At 39.2% G+C, this 17,051-nt stretch overlaps 1 protein-coding gene across 6 annotated transcripts in view; it reads left to right on the top strand.

The window, feature by feature from the left end:
• GRB10 (growth factor receptor bound protein 10) overlaps positions 1-17,051 on the top strand; it is a 146,728-nt gene that overhangs the window by 29,223 nt on the left and 100,454 nt on the right. For 4 of the 6 annotated variants that reach the window (XR_008439252.1, XM_053989558.1, XM_053989550.1 and 1 more), the window contains exon 2: positions 7,880-7,977. The exons of 1 other annotated variant lie outside the window; for it this stretch is intronic. Coding sequence is in view for 4 of the 5 variants with exons in the window: in XM_053989558.1 (XP_053845533.1) it covers positions 7,927-7,977 (51 nt within the window). In the remaining variant the exon portion in view is untranslated. Of the gene's footprint in view, positions 1-5,436; positions 5,497-7,879; positions 7,978-17,051 lie in introns of those variants that run through there. One more of the 6 variants, XM_053989568.1, reaches the window with a different exon arrangement.

Genomic DNA, 17,051 nt, shown 5'->3' with positions numbered 1-17,051 from the left:
AAGTTTAAAATCCAGGAAAAGTATTTTAAACCACCTGAAAACTCTGGGTGCAGGAGAGACCCTAAGGAGGGATGTGAATGGTATTGATAGATATCTGCCTGTCGCTTTCTGTGCACAAGTGTGAGTGTTGGTTTAGAAGTCAGCCTTATGGTCAACCCTCTGTAGCTAGTATGGTGTAACAAAAACCTAACAAGTTCTTTGAGAAGCTACGGTGCCCCCTGCGTAAAGATCCATGGAAAGAAAAATAGGCTGTGAATAATTATGGCGATTGATGAATGCATCATTTGGATGAAACAGACTTAAAAGGCTTGAAAAACTGATCAGTAGGTCATGTGATAGGACATTGCCTTTTGTTGTTTCTCTTTTTTTTATATCTTTGTCCTTTGCATCAGCCAGGCGGGGAAGAAGGGTTTCTGCATGCTTTGGAAAATTCTTCTCCAAAATGAAGGAGTGTTGTAGAGAAATAAGGGAACAAAAGCTGGGGGCAAGGCATCCTTGCTGCAGAGTGCTACTCTATGGATTGAAAAGTCTCTCTATCAAACTTCTGTATATATATTCCAATTATTATTATGCACTCCTCGGCTGTTACTTTTACAGCCTCCTAACTTCTGTCTGGAGGCTGTAAAAGTAACAGCTGAGGAGTGCATGCTACTATCTTGTCACCTTAGTAAAGGCAAGTTGAGTCTGGTAGATCTGTCCAATGGATATTTCTGGATAAGCATGTAGATTAAGATGCGGTTTCAAACAGAATCTGTAATGATCTGACTTTCATTAAAAAAACCCCAAACAAACAAAAAGCAGCACTGTGCAGAGGCTGATGAATTTTAATTGTTTAGAAAAATGTCTTGTGTATAGTTTAGTCTCTGGTTGGGGGGTCTAGGGCCCTTGGCTTTCAAATCCCACTGCAGAGCAGAGAGAAGGACCATTCACACCAGTTACCTGTTGGAAGCATAAAGGCTCAGTACTGTGTTGAATGCAAAAAGCAATGTTTTGGTAAGTATGCAACAAAAGTAGACTTTAATTGAGTTGGTACCAGAAGGTGAAAGTTAAGTGCCTTTGAGAAAACCTTAATATTTTATTTGGAGATCTGTCCGAATGTTTAACTTCTGTGAGATGCCTGGAAAGCATTAATTCTCATGGATGTGCAGTAGGAAAGGTTTGCCAGCTCCTAATAGCAGTAAACAAATAAAATGAAAGTTCACAGGTTGCCTTGGCCAATATAATAGTTTGCTGCCACGGGAGAGGGGGTGATCCTATTCCCTTCCCCTCTTGCTCGTGGTCTCCCGCCGTTCACATTGTGCCAACTGAACTGCCTGTCAGATCTAAGCTCATTGCATTTGCTTCCTTAGCGGAACACTAACCCAGCAAAACAAATGCGTTAATTAACACAAGCTGAACTCATTAAGGACCATACATGACACAAAAGGGGGAGAAGGAGGGAGTGCCATGAAGCTTCTGGGAGGAAGTGGAAGAAGAAAGCAGAGCAAGGGCTGATGAAGAGAGTGGGATGTCTGTCCTGTTTTTGGCAGTAACAAGCTATTAAATCATCTTGACTGTTGTATAACTTCACTCTAAGTCTTCAGGTTGGATAATAAAAGCTTAAAATAACATAAGGGAATAATTATTTCAACTGCTTACCAAAATTGTAAAATTTTGGATTCTGTTTTACAAGAAATGTGACTAGATTGGGGTGGGCAGGGGAGGCAGGACAGTGACAACACGGAGAGAATGGAGACAGTGGTTTCTTGGTTCTCCGGAGGCAAATGACGTAGGGAGAAACCGTATATGCAAACTTGGAGACCGCTAGTCATGGCATTGTCAGATGAAGTTCACCTGGGCTTCCTCACTCGTGTACCTCTCATGTCCTAGTCATGCATCCTTGCACCTTCCCTACCTCTGCATATGGCTTGCTGGTGGGGTTGTCTGCTGTATACTACATGGGTTTTTATTTAAGTTTCTGTCTAATTAACATTTCATTTAGACTTTGGTACAAGTCTCTGTTTAGTTGCCAAAGTTCCTACTTCAAAGCTATGAATTTGAAGCTGTTAGGAGACAGAAGAGGATTTTCAGTGATCAAGGAAGACAGTGTAGAGTCTGTCAGTATTTCCAAAGCTCATTACAGGTTTGGGATTTGTTGTTTGGTTTTTTGATTTTGTTTGGTTTGTTTTGTTGTTTTTTTGGTTTGGTTTTTTTTTTTTTTTTTTTTTTTTTTTTTGGTTGGTTGTTTTTTTGGTGGTGGTGTCCAATGTTGTTGGGCTAAATACTGCTTTTTCTCAGGACCTTATCTTTGCTGTCAGTGAAGATGTTCTATCAGGAGGTGAATATGAATTCACAGGCTATGAGTCTTGAGCCTTTTCAAAATTTTGGGCAGATTCAGGAAACCAAGAAATGCTGAACTGCATATATTTTATTTAATTTTATTTGGCAAGGCTCGAAGTGGGATGGCATCAGCTCTTCTGTGCTTCTTCTGAAGTATGTATCTGTTTTGGCTTTCAAAAGCCTGAATTGCCGTTGCCAAGATTCTTCACTTTCTGGCAAAAGTACAATGGCAAATGGCTTCCTTTACAAGGTGTAATATTTAGACTAACAGCTTTGCAATTAAGAATGGCAAAAGAGAATTATATTCCCTTTTTTTATAAGACCAGATTTTTTAGTATGGTTTCGTGGGAGTGTTTGGACGTAACTGAAGTGCTTTTGATTGATGATTTATATTTTGAACACTGCTTTTCATTTTAGTGCACAACACTCGCTTGAAATTTTAGCTAGAACAATGCTTTGTTTTCAAAGATGTTCAAAGTATTCCTCTAGTGAGGCAGTTGCTCCATATCATAGATTTGCTATTGCCTTTTGGGTACATATGTGTAACAAAATGGATGTGAAGATACCAATTCATGCAAGGAAAATGGGGAGAAATTGGGAAAGCTGCAGGTATTCTTAAATATTACCTGCTGCTAATCTCAGTAGGTCATCAGGGTGTTGACGATCATGCTATTAAGTCTTTTGTGGTTGGAGAGTTAATCCATTCTGGAGTGTTTGGGGATGTGTTTTGGAGGGGACAAAAATTCGTTTGAAGGGAAACTAGCCAGGTATTATTTTTCAGCATGGGCAGACTGGAGACTTTGGGTGTCTCGAAGGAGACTCCTTCCTTCCTGAAGGAGGAACATTCAGAGCTGGGGAGAGAAGCAAGTGTGTGTTTGAACTGAGTGAGTTGAGAAAGTGGTCAGTAAAATGTTTGAGGTGATTAATTCAGTCCTGCTGACCAAGTGATCCCTTAAGGGAGGGTGAGGGGCATTCTCAGTGTTGTAAATTGACACAGTCTCCACCTGAAGCTATCACTAAAAGAGGGGAAGATGCTTTAGAAGTCCTTACATGTACTAATTGCTGAAGCCATGATGAAATCTGATGGCAAACTTGTGTGCTGCCGAGGGTGTTTTAGTCTCCTTGGTCCAGCCAACTCAGGAATCTGATGGCACTTTCTTTTCAGCCTACATAGTCATTCAGGCTTCATTTTTGTGAGAAATTGTCTGGATCTTGCATGCAAAAGCACATCTGGGTCCCACAGTATTGGTGCAGCTGGGGACATTGCTAGCTGTCAGGTCTTTCAACTAGGGAAAATTCACTGGCATGCCTCATGCTGCTGGTATCCAACTTTATTTCCATTGTAACTATGGCAATAGGAGTAGACTGTAAGTTTCAGAGTATGGGTACTCATGCCTGTGTTGTAGAGGGTTGCTTGGTGTATCCACAGAGCTGCCTCACCTCATCTTGTAAACCTGTTCGGTGATACAGATAAACACCCGTGTGTGTGTATATATATATATATATATATGTACACACACGTCTGCAATAAAAAACAGAACACTTTCCTAGATGGCATGAAGTAGTGGGGAGCCTGTAGCCAGGAGAACAGCCAGTTGAAGTCTTGGAAGATTATTCCTTGTGTAGGCTGAGAAGAAAGGATCTTTTTTCCCTGGGTCTTCAAGATGTTAAATCCAGTCCGGTAGACTTAACTCAGTCCTGAAGATAAGTTAGGGGAGAATATGGTATTGATTCAGTTTTAAGACCTGTTCTAGTTTCTTAGGAAAATCCAGGTTTGGTCTGCAAAACTTCATTCAGTATTGTGGGGAGAAATGAATAGTGATATTTAGTGTCTGAGAGAATAAAATATATACATTAAAGGGATGGAAAGGTTTTTAACTTGCATGTAAAACCTGAGATCTTAGATAAAGGTCTTCGAGTCAAAATTAAGGCTATGCTGAAGCTTTTTCCCCTTCCCTCTTTCATAATAGTTCAGCTAGAGAAAGCAGAACATTATAGAAGAAAAATTATTAAATACTTAAAAGGGTATAACATTCAACAAATTTGTTAAGTTACCTTTTATAAAAGAGCATAAATCCAGTTTTCAAGAGCTCTGGAGCTTGTCTTGCAACTCTGCCAGGTTAAAATCCTTTTCTTTTTTTTTTTTTTTTTATCCTCCTGTTCCTAACTAATCTGCAAGCAATTGCATTTTAAAAAATATTTTTCTCTTGAATTTAAAGACTTTGACAGATGGCACATGTAGAACCTGGAAAACTTCCTGAATTGGCAGAGTGACCATCCCCCTGCCATTTTCCTACCACAGTATCCGTAGGTGCGTAGGCTGTGTCTGCTTCCACAGTGCTGGGCGAGATACCATTTCCTCTGCTGAGAATGTGCGGATAACAAGTGATAAATCAGAAAAACATACCTGGTGATGGGCTTAATTTGCAGTTAATCGACAACTTATTCTGGTGGTTAGCTGAGTAATTTGATTGTGACTTAAGCAACCCATTCAGAGCAGTGACAATCTCCAGGGTGCATACCTGCAGTGTTTTCCATGCAGGATTAATATCAATCTTTAAGATCGTGTGAGTTTGTTTAATACTTTTGAGAGGCTGAGACATCAAAGCTGTGCCTAACAATAGTCCGTTCTTTATTCTGGAGAATGTTATACCAAAAATTAGTCTCGTGACCTTTGAAACGTGGTTTGTCATGACTGTCCTTCTTTCAGGACCTCTGTCCAAGGCAGAGCTCTGAAGCCAGTAAATGCACATGAAATCGCCTGGTTCTGAATGTGCACAGGCTGTCTTGCTTGATGCTGCATGACAGTTGTTCTCACCACTGAATGTCCTGAGTTTTCTAACAGTGATCGACTACATAGCTTGTTTCCTATTTACAATCCGTTGGAATTTGCCTCTCTCATCTAAGGCATTTTAGGAAAAGGGCAGTAACTTGGCACTTGAATACCTCTTTGTGATTTGTGCTGTGTAAATTGTGTGGAAAGAACATGTATGTCTGTGTGCAGCTACAGTCTCTGACGAGAAGTGATGTGCTAAATACCATGTTTAAAGACAACAGCACAGGAAAAATTGATCTATTTTTCTTTTTAAGGTCATGAACACATGAATTGGTGTAGAGTTCTGTCCCAATGAAATTTATTACTTGTTGATGTGGTACAAAGGACCTTAGGTCTTAAAGGTGAGCAAAGGCTTTTTGTATTCCTGGGGTAGGACTAGGTTGATAAACTGGTTTTAGACTGATCAAAAGAGATGACATGTTAAATCGGTGTTAATGTGTGACTGACCAGGAATGATACCATCTAGAGATTATTGCTTTCCTCTGTTTCTGCAGTGTTAACAAATGAATACTCAAGAATGTATCAGCGAAGCAAATGGTTCTTGATAAATTATGCAGTCTTGACTCCAACTATTGTTTGAGGTAATTTATGATCTTCCACTGGTGCAATGGGGCTGTGGCACAAACTGTAGCACGCCCTAGAGTAGACAAATTGGTCTGGTATTGTTTAGGAACATATTTAATCTATCTTGCTGTAAGTGAATTGGAGCCTTTTGCTGAAATGTCAAAGGACCAGTATTTTGATATTCAGTCCTAAATAACCTACCATTAAATTTGCAGCAGTTGTGCCTTTTCCTGATGTCTAAATACTGAAGTGATAATAAACATAAAACTTTTGCAGTGTAGAGCTCAATTCTTTTCCCTTACCCCTTTTATGTTAACTTTCTTTAGTCTTGGTGGGTTTAGAGGCTAATAATACAGATCTCTTTGTTGATACATTTTACCAACTTCATAACAGCTATTTCAGTAATTTGCTTAATTTCTCCGTAGATGTGCTTATGAGAAAGAAAAGAAAATGGTACTCCCCAAAGTGAAAAGATTTTTAAGAGCTTTTGGAAAATTTGTACTTAATTCTTCTGAAACAAACTGAGTGATTAAAGTGAAATCTTCAGCTCAGTCTTTGAAACTGACTGCACACTTTTAGGTGTGGAGAAGTAGCTAGAAGGCTGTAGATCACTGTTTATATGTTCAAAGACTAGCGATAGTGCAAGTTGAGTAACATGCCTACAGAGTTAGATGCTTGATGTGGCCTCCCCCCAACTTTGAATCCTGTAAGATTTTGGGTTTAATTATTTTTTTTTCCATAGGATTTGCTTACCTAGAGTAAACAACTGGGTTTGTGCATATTTGGTTAAATGGATTTTCAGACTTGCTATTGCCAAAACCAGTTTCCTCCCAGGGTAATTGGCTGTATGAATTGATCACTGCAGAAGCTCAGTAAGTACTTCTTGGAAAGAAGTTCCCAGGAGTTTGCCTGCCTTATTGATAGAGGAGGAGGATACCATACCTCAGCCAAACTCATCCTGGAACTAGGTAAAATAAAGCTTCCTTGATGAGTGCATGGTTTGTGGACCATAGGCAGGAAGTCATCCAGGAACAGTTTATCCAAGATGTTTTTTTACCCTTGTCCCTCACTTAACTGTCCCATAAGTTTTGCTGACAGCTTTGGTTTGGTGACAGGTCGTGCTTACCAGAGAGCAGTGGGTAGCCTGTTTAAAACTTGGGCTTTTGTTTTGAACACATAATTGATAATTAACAGCGAACCAGACAGGAGCTTGCTTGTGGTAGAAGTAAAAGTTCTGACTGTGCTTTGCAGCCTGCTTTCTCTTCCCCAGTCATACCTTTCTCATCTACTTGGAGGTGGCATCACTTGTCTTACACAGCAGGCATGTGTCCACCCCTGCAGGTAGGAAGAAATGCTGGAGCAGGAAATAGTGCTTTATTTACTTATTTATTTAGGTTTATTTTTGTTTCCTTTTTATGAGGCAATTATAATAACTTTCTTGACATTGTCTTACCTTCTTATTTTTAGTTCTTCAGCCATATGTACTTCTAAGTGTTTGCAGATTTCTTTTCAAGCTCTATTTGATCACAAAGTGGTGGTTTAAAGTGCTTTTAACTAACCTTGCAAAGTTGCTTCTAGTAATCACTCAGAAGAGCAAGTATAAGACTTGAATGATTTTGTATGTGACAGTCTGATATATTATGTGAGAATAAAACCACGGGGGAAAAGGCAGGCAGGAAAGGGTAAAGGTTAGAAATTGTGTAGCCAGGCTTTGAAGGCTGATGCTGCATAATGATCTTGGTGATCCTACCGTTTTTTTCCAACTTAAATGATTCTGTGATAAGTGGCTGTCATCATCATTAACTCAGAGATTTCAGTGTTTTCTTTCCACAATTGAAAACATAGCCTCAGGTGGTGAGAGCCAGTTTTCAACTGGCTAGGCTTTTGCTGTGAAGCGAGGCTTTCATTTTTGCCTAAACAGTGGAAATAAAGCAGGAGCCACACAGCCTGAGAAGTTACGTTGGGTTTTTAAATGAAATATCAAATTGAATGTGTTTGCTAGACTACAGGCAGCAAATGTGCAAATTTTCTACTTCAAGTTGATGCAAATCCTCATCACCTCATCTTGATCTTCTCGGCCTCCCTCCTCCAACTGTTTTCAATAATAAGTTGATGAAATGTCTTCAGTATGGTTTCTGACAGTTTGTTTGTATTCTGCAGGTCCTGGGAAGCAGTAGATGTAATTTGAAGAAAATTTGAAGGAACAAATGGCTTTAGCTGGCTGCCCAGACTCCTTTTTACATCTTCCTTATCGGATAGTAAGTTGAGAAATTGCATGTTCGTGTCAGCTTGTAGCATCGTATTGCTGTGTGCCGGTGATTGATTGTGCATTCATACTTTTCATCAAACTGCTAATAGCTGTCTGGCAATTCTCTGGGTTTTGCTAACATTTTGGAAACAGAGCCTCTGTTACCATCCTGTGTTCAAGTTCTGCTGCTGAAAACACTGGGTCATTAATATATATGGATTTGATATTGGTCTTTAAAATAGCCATTTCCTAATTGGGAGAAGGCACTTGTTTCCAAAGAAAAGGTGGCAAGCTACAATCCCAGTGAAATGCCTTGCATCAAAATGTATCAGTTTGCAGAATGCTATATTTGTAGGAACAAAGGCAGAGATTTTTACACTTGGTTAGATCCTATGTTTTTGAGTCATTGTGCTGTATCTAAGCAGCCAATATGGCATATTACAAAGAGTATATTTTAAAAACCCTCAGCTAAATTCAAAGGTACTTGACAAAAATGCATGCAAAAGCTCTCTTTTTTTTCCCTGGGCAGTTTTAGTTGGCATAATGGTTGCTTTGTATTTTTTATGAAACTGTAAATTGCTAGTTTGGATATAATCTTTTCTTTGCACTTTTTATCTTCTGTTTTCATAATATGATTACTGCCCTGTGGATTCAGTTATGATTTTGGATCCTGTAGATACACAAATAATTAAACTGTGTCGTGTGACATTAAAACCTTTAACTTTTGTCCCAAGAGAAACATTGCTAGTAGTAATTATTACAGTCATGCTACGCATTTGGAAGAAAAGCAAAAAACATGATAAAAACAACAACATTTCTAAAAAATCTCTTTAAGATTAGGATTCATACATGTTATGTAATATGTCAACTTAGGGTTGTTTTTTCCCCAACAGGAAACCTCTAATTAGTTAAAAGTCTAATGTTAGTATATGCTGAGTTGTCAGCTGAATGTACCTGAATGCTTTTCCAATAGCAGGAAAAACATAACAGTTCTTTTATAGCTTCTTTTGCAGCTATAAAAATAGACTGGACTTTGAGAAATTGGATGTCCTGAAAATCTGTTACTAAACTTGGATCTATGAGTTTAAAAGAATGTGAATAGATGTGCCTGGACTTCATAATTTTGATGCACTGTGAAATTATGCTTCCAATTCATTTAGAGTATCATCTGAGTCATGATGTGCAGCTGATGGAAAGGAGAGCTATGTAAGAGAAACTTGACATTCTAGGCAGTCATTTTTGAGCTGCAACTGCTTTAACTAGGTGTCAATCTCTCCTGTGAAAACAGTGTCTTTAGTGGTTCATAGGAAGTAAAAACGTGAATTTTCATTGGTACTCCCCTTTCTCTGACAAGCCCTGTAGATAATCTGCTTTAGTCTGGGGCAGTCAGCAGACTGGAAGTGTCACAGCAACATGGGGTGACTTAAGATGGTGGGAAAGTGACTCAGTTATTTTTGGTCAAAGCTTACTGTGTATTAACTACCCTAAGTGCTTATAACCAGTTTGAAGACTAGCTCTGGAAGCCCATTCACAACTACTGTGCCTTCTGTCAGATCTGAAGTTTGCATTAAAAAAATCCTGAACATCTGTTTTTCCACCCCTACTAAATCCGACTTAGGAGCTTTCATCAACTTGTCTTTCAAATTTGGCTGCAGTGAAAGCATTTTGTTGGTAAAGGGCTGAAAGAAGGTTAAACTAAATATGCTCTAGATTAGAGTGTAAAGAAGTATTCTATTTTTTCAGCACATTTTCTTACTTAATGTGAATGAGAAGCTATGAAGGACAGCTCCAGAGATCCTGAGGTTGGGACCTTAATGCTGTAAATTCAGTATTAGAATAAATTGACACATTGGAGGTTGGGATTATATTCAAGGCAAGAAAAATGAGAACCTGGGTAAGTGAGTATGCCCTACAGAATATCCTTTAGAATGTCTTGCTGCCAATCCACCTTTTCTTATTTTTTAAAATATTTTTAGAGAGATAAGCAAAGTATAGATCTCTGACTTTCTTACTGGGCTCTTTTTTTGCAGGGTTTTCTTCTTTCAGAATCTTTCAGGTCTTGTTTAAGAGCTTTTTTTTCTTTTTTTTTTTTTTTAACTTTCTCAGGAGTTAGCACATAAACCAGTCACACTGAGTGCATTCTCCTAGAAACAATTTCTAGCTCTGTTAAAAAAAAAAAAAATCAATACTATCTTTCAGTGGCTTTCAGGAGTCCTTTCCAAATTCTTGAACTCTTCAATAAAAATCCAGCAGTGAGAATTGGCAGTATTTGTCTTCTGTTCCTGGAAATTCAGAACATAGTCCCAGAATTTCTCAGAAAAAATGGGATGATTTGCTGTGTTTCCGTTCTTTTGCAATCCGTAGTCACAACAGTATTTATGTGCAGTGACTTGAACTCTTGGGGAATATTTAGTTCTTTAACCCTTTGCTTTAATTGTACAAGTCTCAGTGACATAAATAACAAAAAAAAACCACAGTTTTTTTTTTCCTCAGTTTATGAAGATAAAAATTTGGGCATACAGAAATGTTCTGCTCGTCTTCCACATTCTGCCTTCTGTTTGTTTTCTCATGATCAAGATGCAGGTATAATTCAGTTATAATTCATATAGCTTGGTTTTAGTGAGCTGAATTCTTATTTGAGAAAGAACTTGTAACTTGGTATAAAATGGACTACAAGCACTTGGCCACAAAGTAGGGAGAAAATGGAAATTGCTTTCTCTTATGCGCACAGAGCTGTGGATTTCAGGATTGCTAATAATCCTCTTGATTAGATAAGAGTGCAAAATAGTGCACATTATACTTGAAAAGCTTTCTGCAGTTCAAGAGTAGGAATTAAATACATAAGAGAATTAATCAGAGGCTAGCTACTGTAATTAAAGCCTCTTTCAGTGATGTCAGATTTGTGGATGTGGAGGTGATTTGCTGCCAATACTAGAACTACAATAGCAACATTGCTCTGCCTTCGTCTGGAGGAGCAGTTAGGCAGAGGCTCTCCAGTTTTCAGTATGGCAGCTTTGATCCTTGTTTTCAATAAAATGGTGCAGTAAGTTAGAAGACACCTTTGGAGATCATCTGATCAAAGTCCATAGCATATTGTTTTCCTGGAGTGCTTCATCTTAGTGAGTGTGGTTTTTTGGGAAACTTGCTTTTTTTATTTTCAGGGGTGTCTTGCTTAGATTGGGCAGTTATAGAAGAGAGGGTTTCTCTTTTAATGAAAAGGGAGGAGAAGAACCCTTTTGGATTGAATAAATCTCTAATTTAATTAGAGAATTACCTTGCTGGATGCAATAATCCTCACCCTTGTGACATCCAGATGCCTTCTGTATGACTCAGTCATCTCTGCCACTTTGGTATTGAACAGTCTGTTATTTGGTGTTAATACAGTTATACATGCTGTATACCTGTCCATGTTTGTGTGCATAAAATGTCTTTAATCATAAAAAAATTGCATAAAAAACGTTTGTTTGCAGAATTTGTCTCCAAGTGGGCTTGGAGAGGGCTGTTGAAACCTATGTTTTGGCCCTCATTGTCTGCCTGACACTGTTTGAATATCTTCATTAGCTTGTCTGTTGACAATTGTTTATCGATTCTTTGGAGATGTTGCTTGCCAGTTGTGGTAAGAAAGACACCAGGCCAAAATGGTTCTGGTCATTCCCCTCCTCAGCTGGGCAGGGGAAAGAAAACATAGTAAAAGGCTTATGGGATGAGATAAAGGCAGGGAGAAATCACTCACCAGGTACCATCACAGGCAAAACAGACTCAACTGGGGGAAATTAGTTTAATTTATTACCAATCAAATCAGAGTAAAGTAATGAGAAATAGAGCTGAATTTTAAGAACACATTCCCCCTGCCCTGTCCTTCTTCCCAGGTTCTGCTTCACTCCCAATTTGCTCTCTCTCCTCCCCTCCATGGTGTGATGCAGCAGGATGGGGAATGGGGTTTCAGTCAGTTCATTACATGTTGCCTCTGACAATCCTTCCTCCTCAGGGAGAGGACTATTCACACTCTTCCCTTGGTCCAGTATGGGGCCCTTCCCAGGGAGACAGATCTCCATGAACTTCTCCAGTGTAGGTCCTTCCCACAAGAACGTAAGTCCCTTCCATGGGGTGCAGTCCTTCTGGAACAGGATGCTTGCCTTGGGGGGTCACAGGGCATAACCTGCTCCAGTGTTAGCTCTTCTCTCCATGGGTGCACAGGTCCTGCCAGCAGCCTGCTCCAGCGTGCAGCAGTGTCACAGCCTCATTTGTGCATCTCATGCTCTGGTACAAAGCCCTGGATGAGCTGTAGGTGGATCTCTGGCTCCACTGTGGGACTCCAGGGGCTGCAGGGACACACCTGCTTCAGCCTGGCCTGCACCATGGGCTGCAGGGAAACCTCAGCTCCAGTTCCCAGAGCACCTCCTCCCCCTCCTTCTTCACTGACCCTGGTTTCTGCAGAGCTCTTTCTCTCACATATTCCCACTGTTCTCTTCATCTACAATTTGTCATAGTTTAGGAAGGGTACTCCTTGATTTTAGTCCTCCCACTGAGACTCTCCAAATCACACTGTTGCTGGGTCACTCCCCCCCCAGCCCTGCCACTGGGGGTGGCCAGAAAGGAGAATTGGAGGCGCAAAAGGCAAAGATAACAGATTAAGATGACAACAGTTTACTGGGAACAGCCATGAGATAAGAAAAGGAACAATAACAGCAACAATATTGACAATGAAAGTGTTTCTTGGAGAGTGATGTCACATGCAGAACACTCAGGGAACCTGACCAGTGCCAGTCTTGCTCATCAGGAAGGAACCCCTTCTCCTCAGAATCCCCTTTTTTCCACCTTGGGCAATGAGGTGAGGTAGTATTGAATAACCTCCCTGTCCTAGCAATGCCACCTCCCAGCTACTGCAAACATTAACTCTGTCTTGGTCAGAACCAGGACACAATTGTACAGATTTTTTTTTTTCCTCACAGAAGCCACCCCTGTCCCTCCCTCCACTCCCAAAGCCTTCTCTTGCAAACTCAATACATGATTTTCAAGATTCAAAACAAATGGTGGCTTAATTTACTCTTATTAGGCTTAAACTTACAAGGATTCTGCTTGCATAAAATTATTCCTGGAGTTTGGGGTTTTGATACTAAGAGGACAATATGGAAGGACCAGAGTGCACAAGCAGGCTTTCAAAGTCCTTGGGCATAGCTGAGTGAAAAAAACACCAGATGCATTATTACGTTGCATCATTCTTCTACATATTGCATAAAGAAAAGCTGAAATGTTGCTACTGCCAATGCAGAAAGTCATCAGATTTGTGAAATATGGTGTCAGTCAACAGATCTTTTATTGACGATACTCTTGTTTTAACAGTTTACATGTATGTGGTGTAGAGGGTTGACGGACTGGAGCAGACAAAGTACAAAGCAGTGCGAACATTAGTGAATGTTTTTACAAGACATGTTGCCTCCAATATGAAGTTATGAAATCTGTCTTCCTGAATGCAAACTGCAAATGTTTTTTACAGATAGAGTTGATGCTGCTTGTTAGTTTTCATTGAAGACCAACTAAAGCTAGATTTCTAGCTTTTATTTTTCTTGGAAAGAAAACTGTTTAAAAACTTGTCCCGAAACCAGTTGTTTTCATTAACATTGAAATAGTAGTGTGGTGCTTACCTCCTAAAGAGGAGTGGAAGTGTCCTTGCCACCATTATGGTATATCGTCAGAATACTTTACATGAAGCAAAATAACATCAAAGAAATTTGTGTCTTGCACTAAGCTTATATACAATTGATCATGCTTTCCCTTCTGACAAGACATAGTCATCAATTTTTTTTTTTTTTTTTTTTTTTTTTTTTGGTTTTTGATGTACCAGTTTACCTTTCTACATTTCCAGTCACAAATATGTATCTTACTGTTTGCACTTTTGCTTTTGTATTCTGATTTGCAGAAGTTGGTTGGCAAAACATGAAGTCTTTTTTTGAAGGTGAATGCAAGCAAGAAATTTCAAATGGCTCAGTCCACATTTTCCAATTATATGAATTTTTTCAACCCATCTAGAAAAAAGACTCAAAACACTCTAGTGGTCAGTCATACCATTTGATACATTTGATACTTGCATTACTACTACCATTGGTCAGGAAACAATATAGATGTTGCAAATCAAGTGAGGAAATAAAGCAAAAGAGTTTAATTTTGCATCTTCCTGTTAATGATTTCATGCTTAAACACTAGACTGACCCTGTCATTGAATGCAAGCAGTCTTTTGATTTAGCTCTGGTTTTCATTCATGTTTAAGCCCCCGATTTGCTACTTTTATACTTGAGAGAAAGTTGACGGGCAGTCTTAGGAATGTATATGAATACCTGAAATGTTGTAAAGAGAATGGAGCCAGGCTTCTTTCCCTGGTGCCCAGAGCCAGTGAACATGATCAGAAACACAGGAAACCTCCCTAGGTATTGGGCAATGCTCTTTTACTGTGAGAGTGACTGAGCACTGGCAGAGGTTGCCTGGAAGAGGTGGTGAAATCTCCATCCTTGGAGATTGTCCAAAGCCATCCAGACATGATCTCAGGTAACTGGCTGTAGGTGGCCCTGCCTCAGCAGGGAATTGGACCAGGTGACATCCAGAGGTCTCTTCCAACCCAAATCATTCAGTGATAGTGTGAAAATTAAAAGCAGTGGGTCTCTTTAGGTTCTGACTTCTATGCAACTTTTAAGACGATACTTCCAGACTGAAAACATACCCACATTGATAAGAACAGACTATTTTCTGCTGTTCTCTCACAAAACTTAATGAGAACATTCTGAAGCAATGGTAACAATCAGTTTAGCAGACTATAGCACCAAACAAAATCCTGCATATTTTTTCATGAGTTGGATCTTTTCCAAATGAGTAAATATTTAACAAGCTGTTTACCAACTGGTTATTTTGGAGAAGTACCAGTATGAGTTTTTTCATGTTAACAACAGCTCTAATTTAACAGAAGAGAGTTGATATACCAGTCCTAACACAGCTTCACACTTTAAATGGCTGCATAAATATAAAAATATAGAAACCTGAAATACAAAAGGAATGGAAGTTTTTTTTTTAAGCTGCATTGGTTATAGCCAACTGGAATTACATTAGTGATAGTCTGGGGGGATGTGCTTTTAATGAACCTTCCTCATACAGATGTTCTGTGTTCTACATATGAGTAAACAGTAACCAGTGGAGAAGATTATTTTGTTTTTTAAGTGAAAGATAATATTGCTGTGTACTTGGAGTTGTCACTTTTCAAGAAAGCACTGTGGCTCAGATAGTTCTTTGTGTTGTTGTCCATGCCAGTTGGCTCAGAGAGATCTTTTCGATCCTTGGAAAAGACCAGTGATATAATGTTGTTGCCTTATATTTAAGTATTTCCAAGAAATATATCTAGATACAGACCTTGTATAAAGTTATGCCCAGTACATTTTCTTGCCTTACATAGTCTAAAGAGAATCTGTTTGATCAAAGGAAGGACAACATTTCATAAGCACTTATTTATATATATTTTTTAAAGTTAAAAAAGAAGGGAAGAAAACACTCCCCCAAACTACCACCCCAAATCCTGTGATTCTGCATGAAGCTGTTTGTGTGATCAAATCTGAGAAGAAAATTTTCCTGTTTCTAGAAAGAAACTGTGGATACAGTTTCCAGACTTTATTGTTCATGTGATGCCTCATGGCAGAGACTTCCTTGTTTCTACACTTGCAGACTTTCTACTCCAAAGTGAAGCTGCGGATTCAAAGAAGAGTGGAGAGCCAGAACTCACTGTGCCCTTGGTGTGGTGAAGGTGCCATTTACTCTGTAAAGCTAGGGATAAATATATCAGGTCAACCTAGTACTAGCTATGACTGAAAACAGTCTTTACCTTCTCTTTTTGCATCTTCTAAGAACTTTCTTTTCCATTCCTAATATAGTGTAATCTAAAGTTGTTTTATTAAAAAGTTATTCCTAGGTTCCCACAAAACCCTGCTGCTTTTCAAGGTGATCTTTCATTTCTAGTCTTGTAGGTATGGTCCCTTTGTGGAGAGGTGGAATGGAAAGTGCTGCACAGAGCAAGGACTTGTATGGCTGACTTTGCTTTTTCAGGATGGAATTTTACCAAATTGATCAGCTTTCAGGAATTCTTCATGAACAAGGGGCCAGATTATTGGTATTAATGGCCTTTTATGCTAGATAGTATTGATATTTTAATCCGAGGCATTAAGATACAGTGTTTTTATTTCTGGTTTTGAAAGAATAGTGAGCAATCAAAGGTAGAACACAAATGCCCAGCAAAGCTCTCAGGCTTTACTGCTATTTTAAGATAGCTTTGGCCTGCATGCTGGTACGACCAGTGTGCATATTTGAAATTCTAGCCTCTACAATGAAAAGACAAGCCCTCGGAAACAGCCAGTGGCTTTGGAGCATGCTGGTCCTTTGCAAGCTGAATGTTAAACAATTACTTAAGACTCTGCTACACACTGGCTGTAGCTCTTGATGTCTTACACATTGGCTCCATTTTTTGACATAATTTTGGCAAGTGGGGGAGCCTGGCAATCCTTCATGCTAGAGGCCTTAGCTCTAATAAAGTGCTTTAGTTATTAGCACAAGTAAATAGTTGTCCATTTGTACTTCATTAATGCATATTAGTCATACAGTAAATACTGTCATGCTGGCATGTTCCCCAGAATAGTGAATACTTCTGTACAGTTCAGGAGGGGGTTTCTGACAAAGTGGTGTTGGCACCTTTCTTGAAGAAGTTCTTGAAGCTATTAGTGTAGGAGAGTGGCAGGCCATTTTTTCAGCTCACATGAGATTTGTAGAATCGATACTTCAGTGGAGGCAAAGAGGTATTTTTGATTAATTTTATGCTGTTGCAGTAGGTTCTTCTCAGGTATTCAGCTGACTTTTCTAAAGCCTTCAGCTATATTGACGCAGGTTGCTTTGGACTGTGGGGAGTACAAATGAAGTGCCTCCTCTCCTAATGAAAATAGATGTTCCAGAAATCCCATGTGATTGTCCAGTTTGTTAAAATTTTAACTATGTATTTGAAGAAACCTAGTATGTGCAGCTAGATGAAATCAGAAGGCAGCACGATGACCCATGATC

Source organism: Vidua macroura, chromosome 1, assembly GCF_024509145.1.
Source record: "Vidua macroura isolate BioBank_ID:100142 chromosome 1, ASM2450914v1, whole genome shotgun sequence".
In the NCBI taxonomy this organism is placed as follows: Eukaryota; Metazoa; Chordata; class Aves; order Passeriformes; family Viduidae; genus Vidua; species Vidua macroura.
This window is presented reverse-complemented; position numbering and strand designations above follow the sequence as displayed.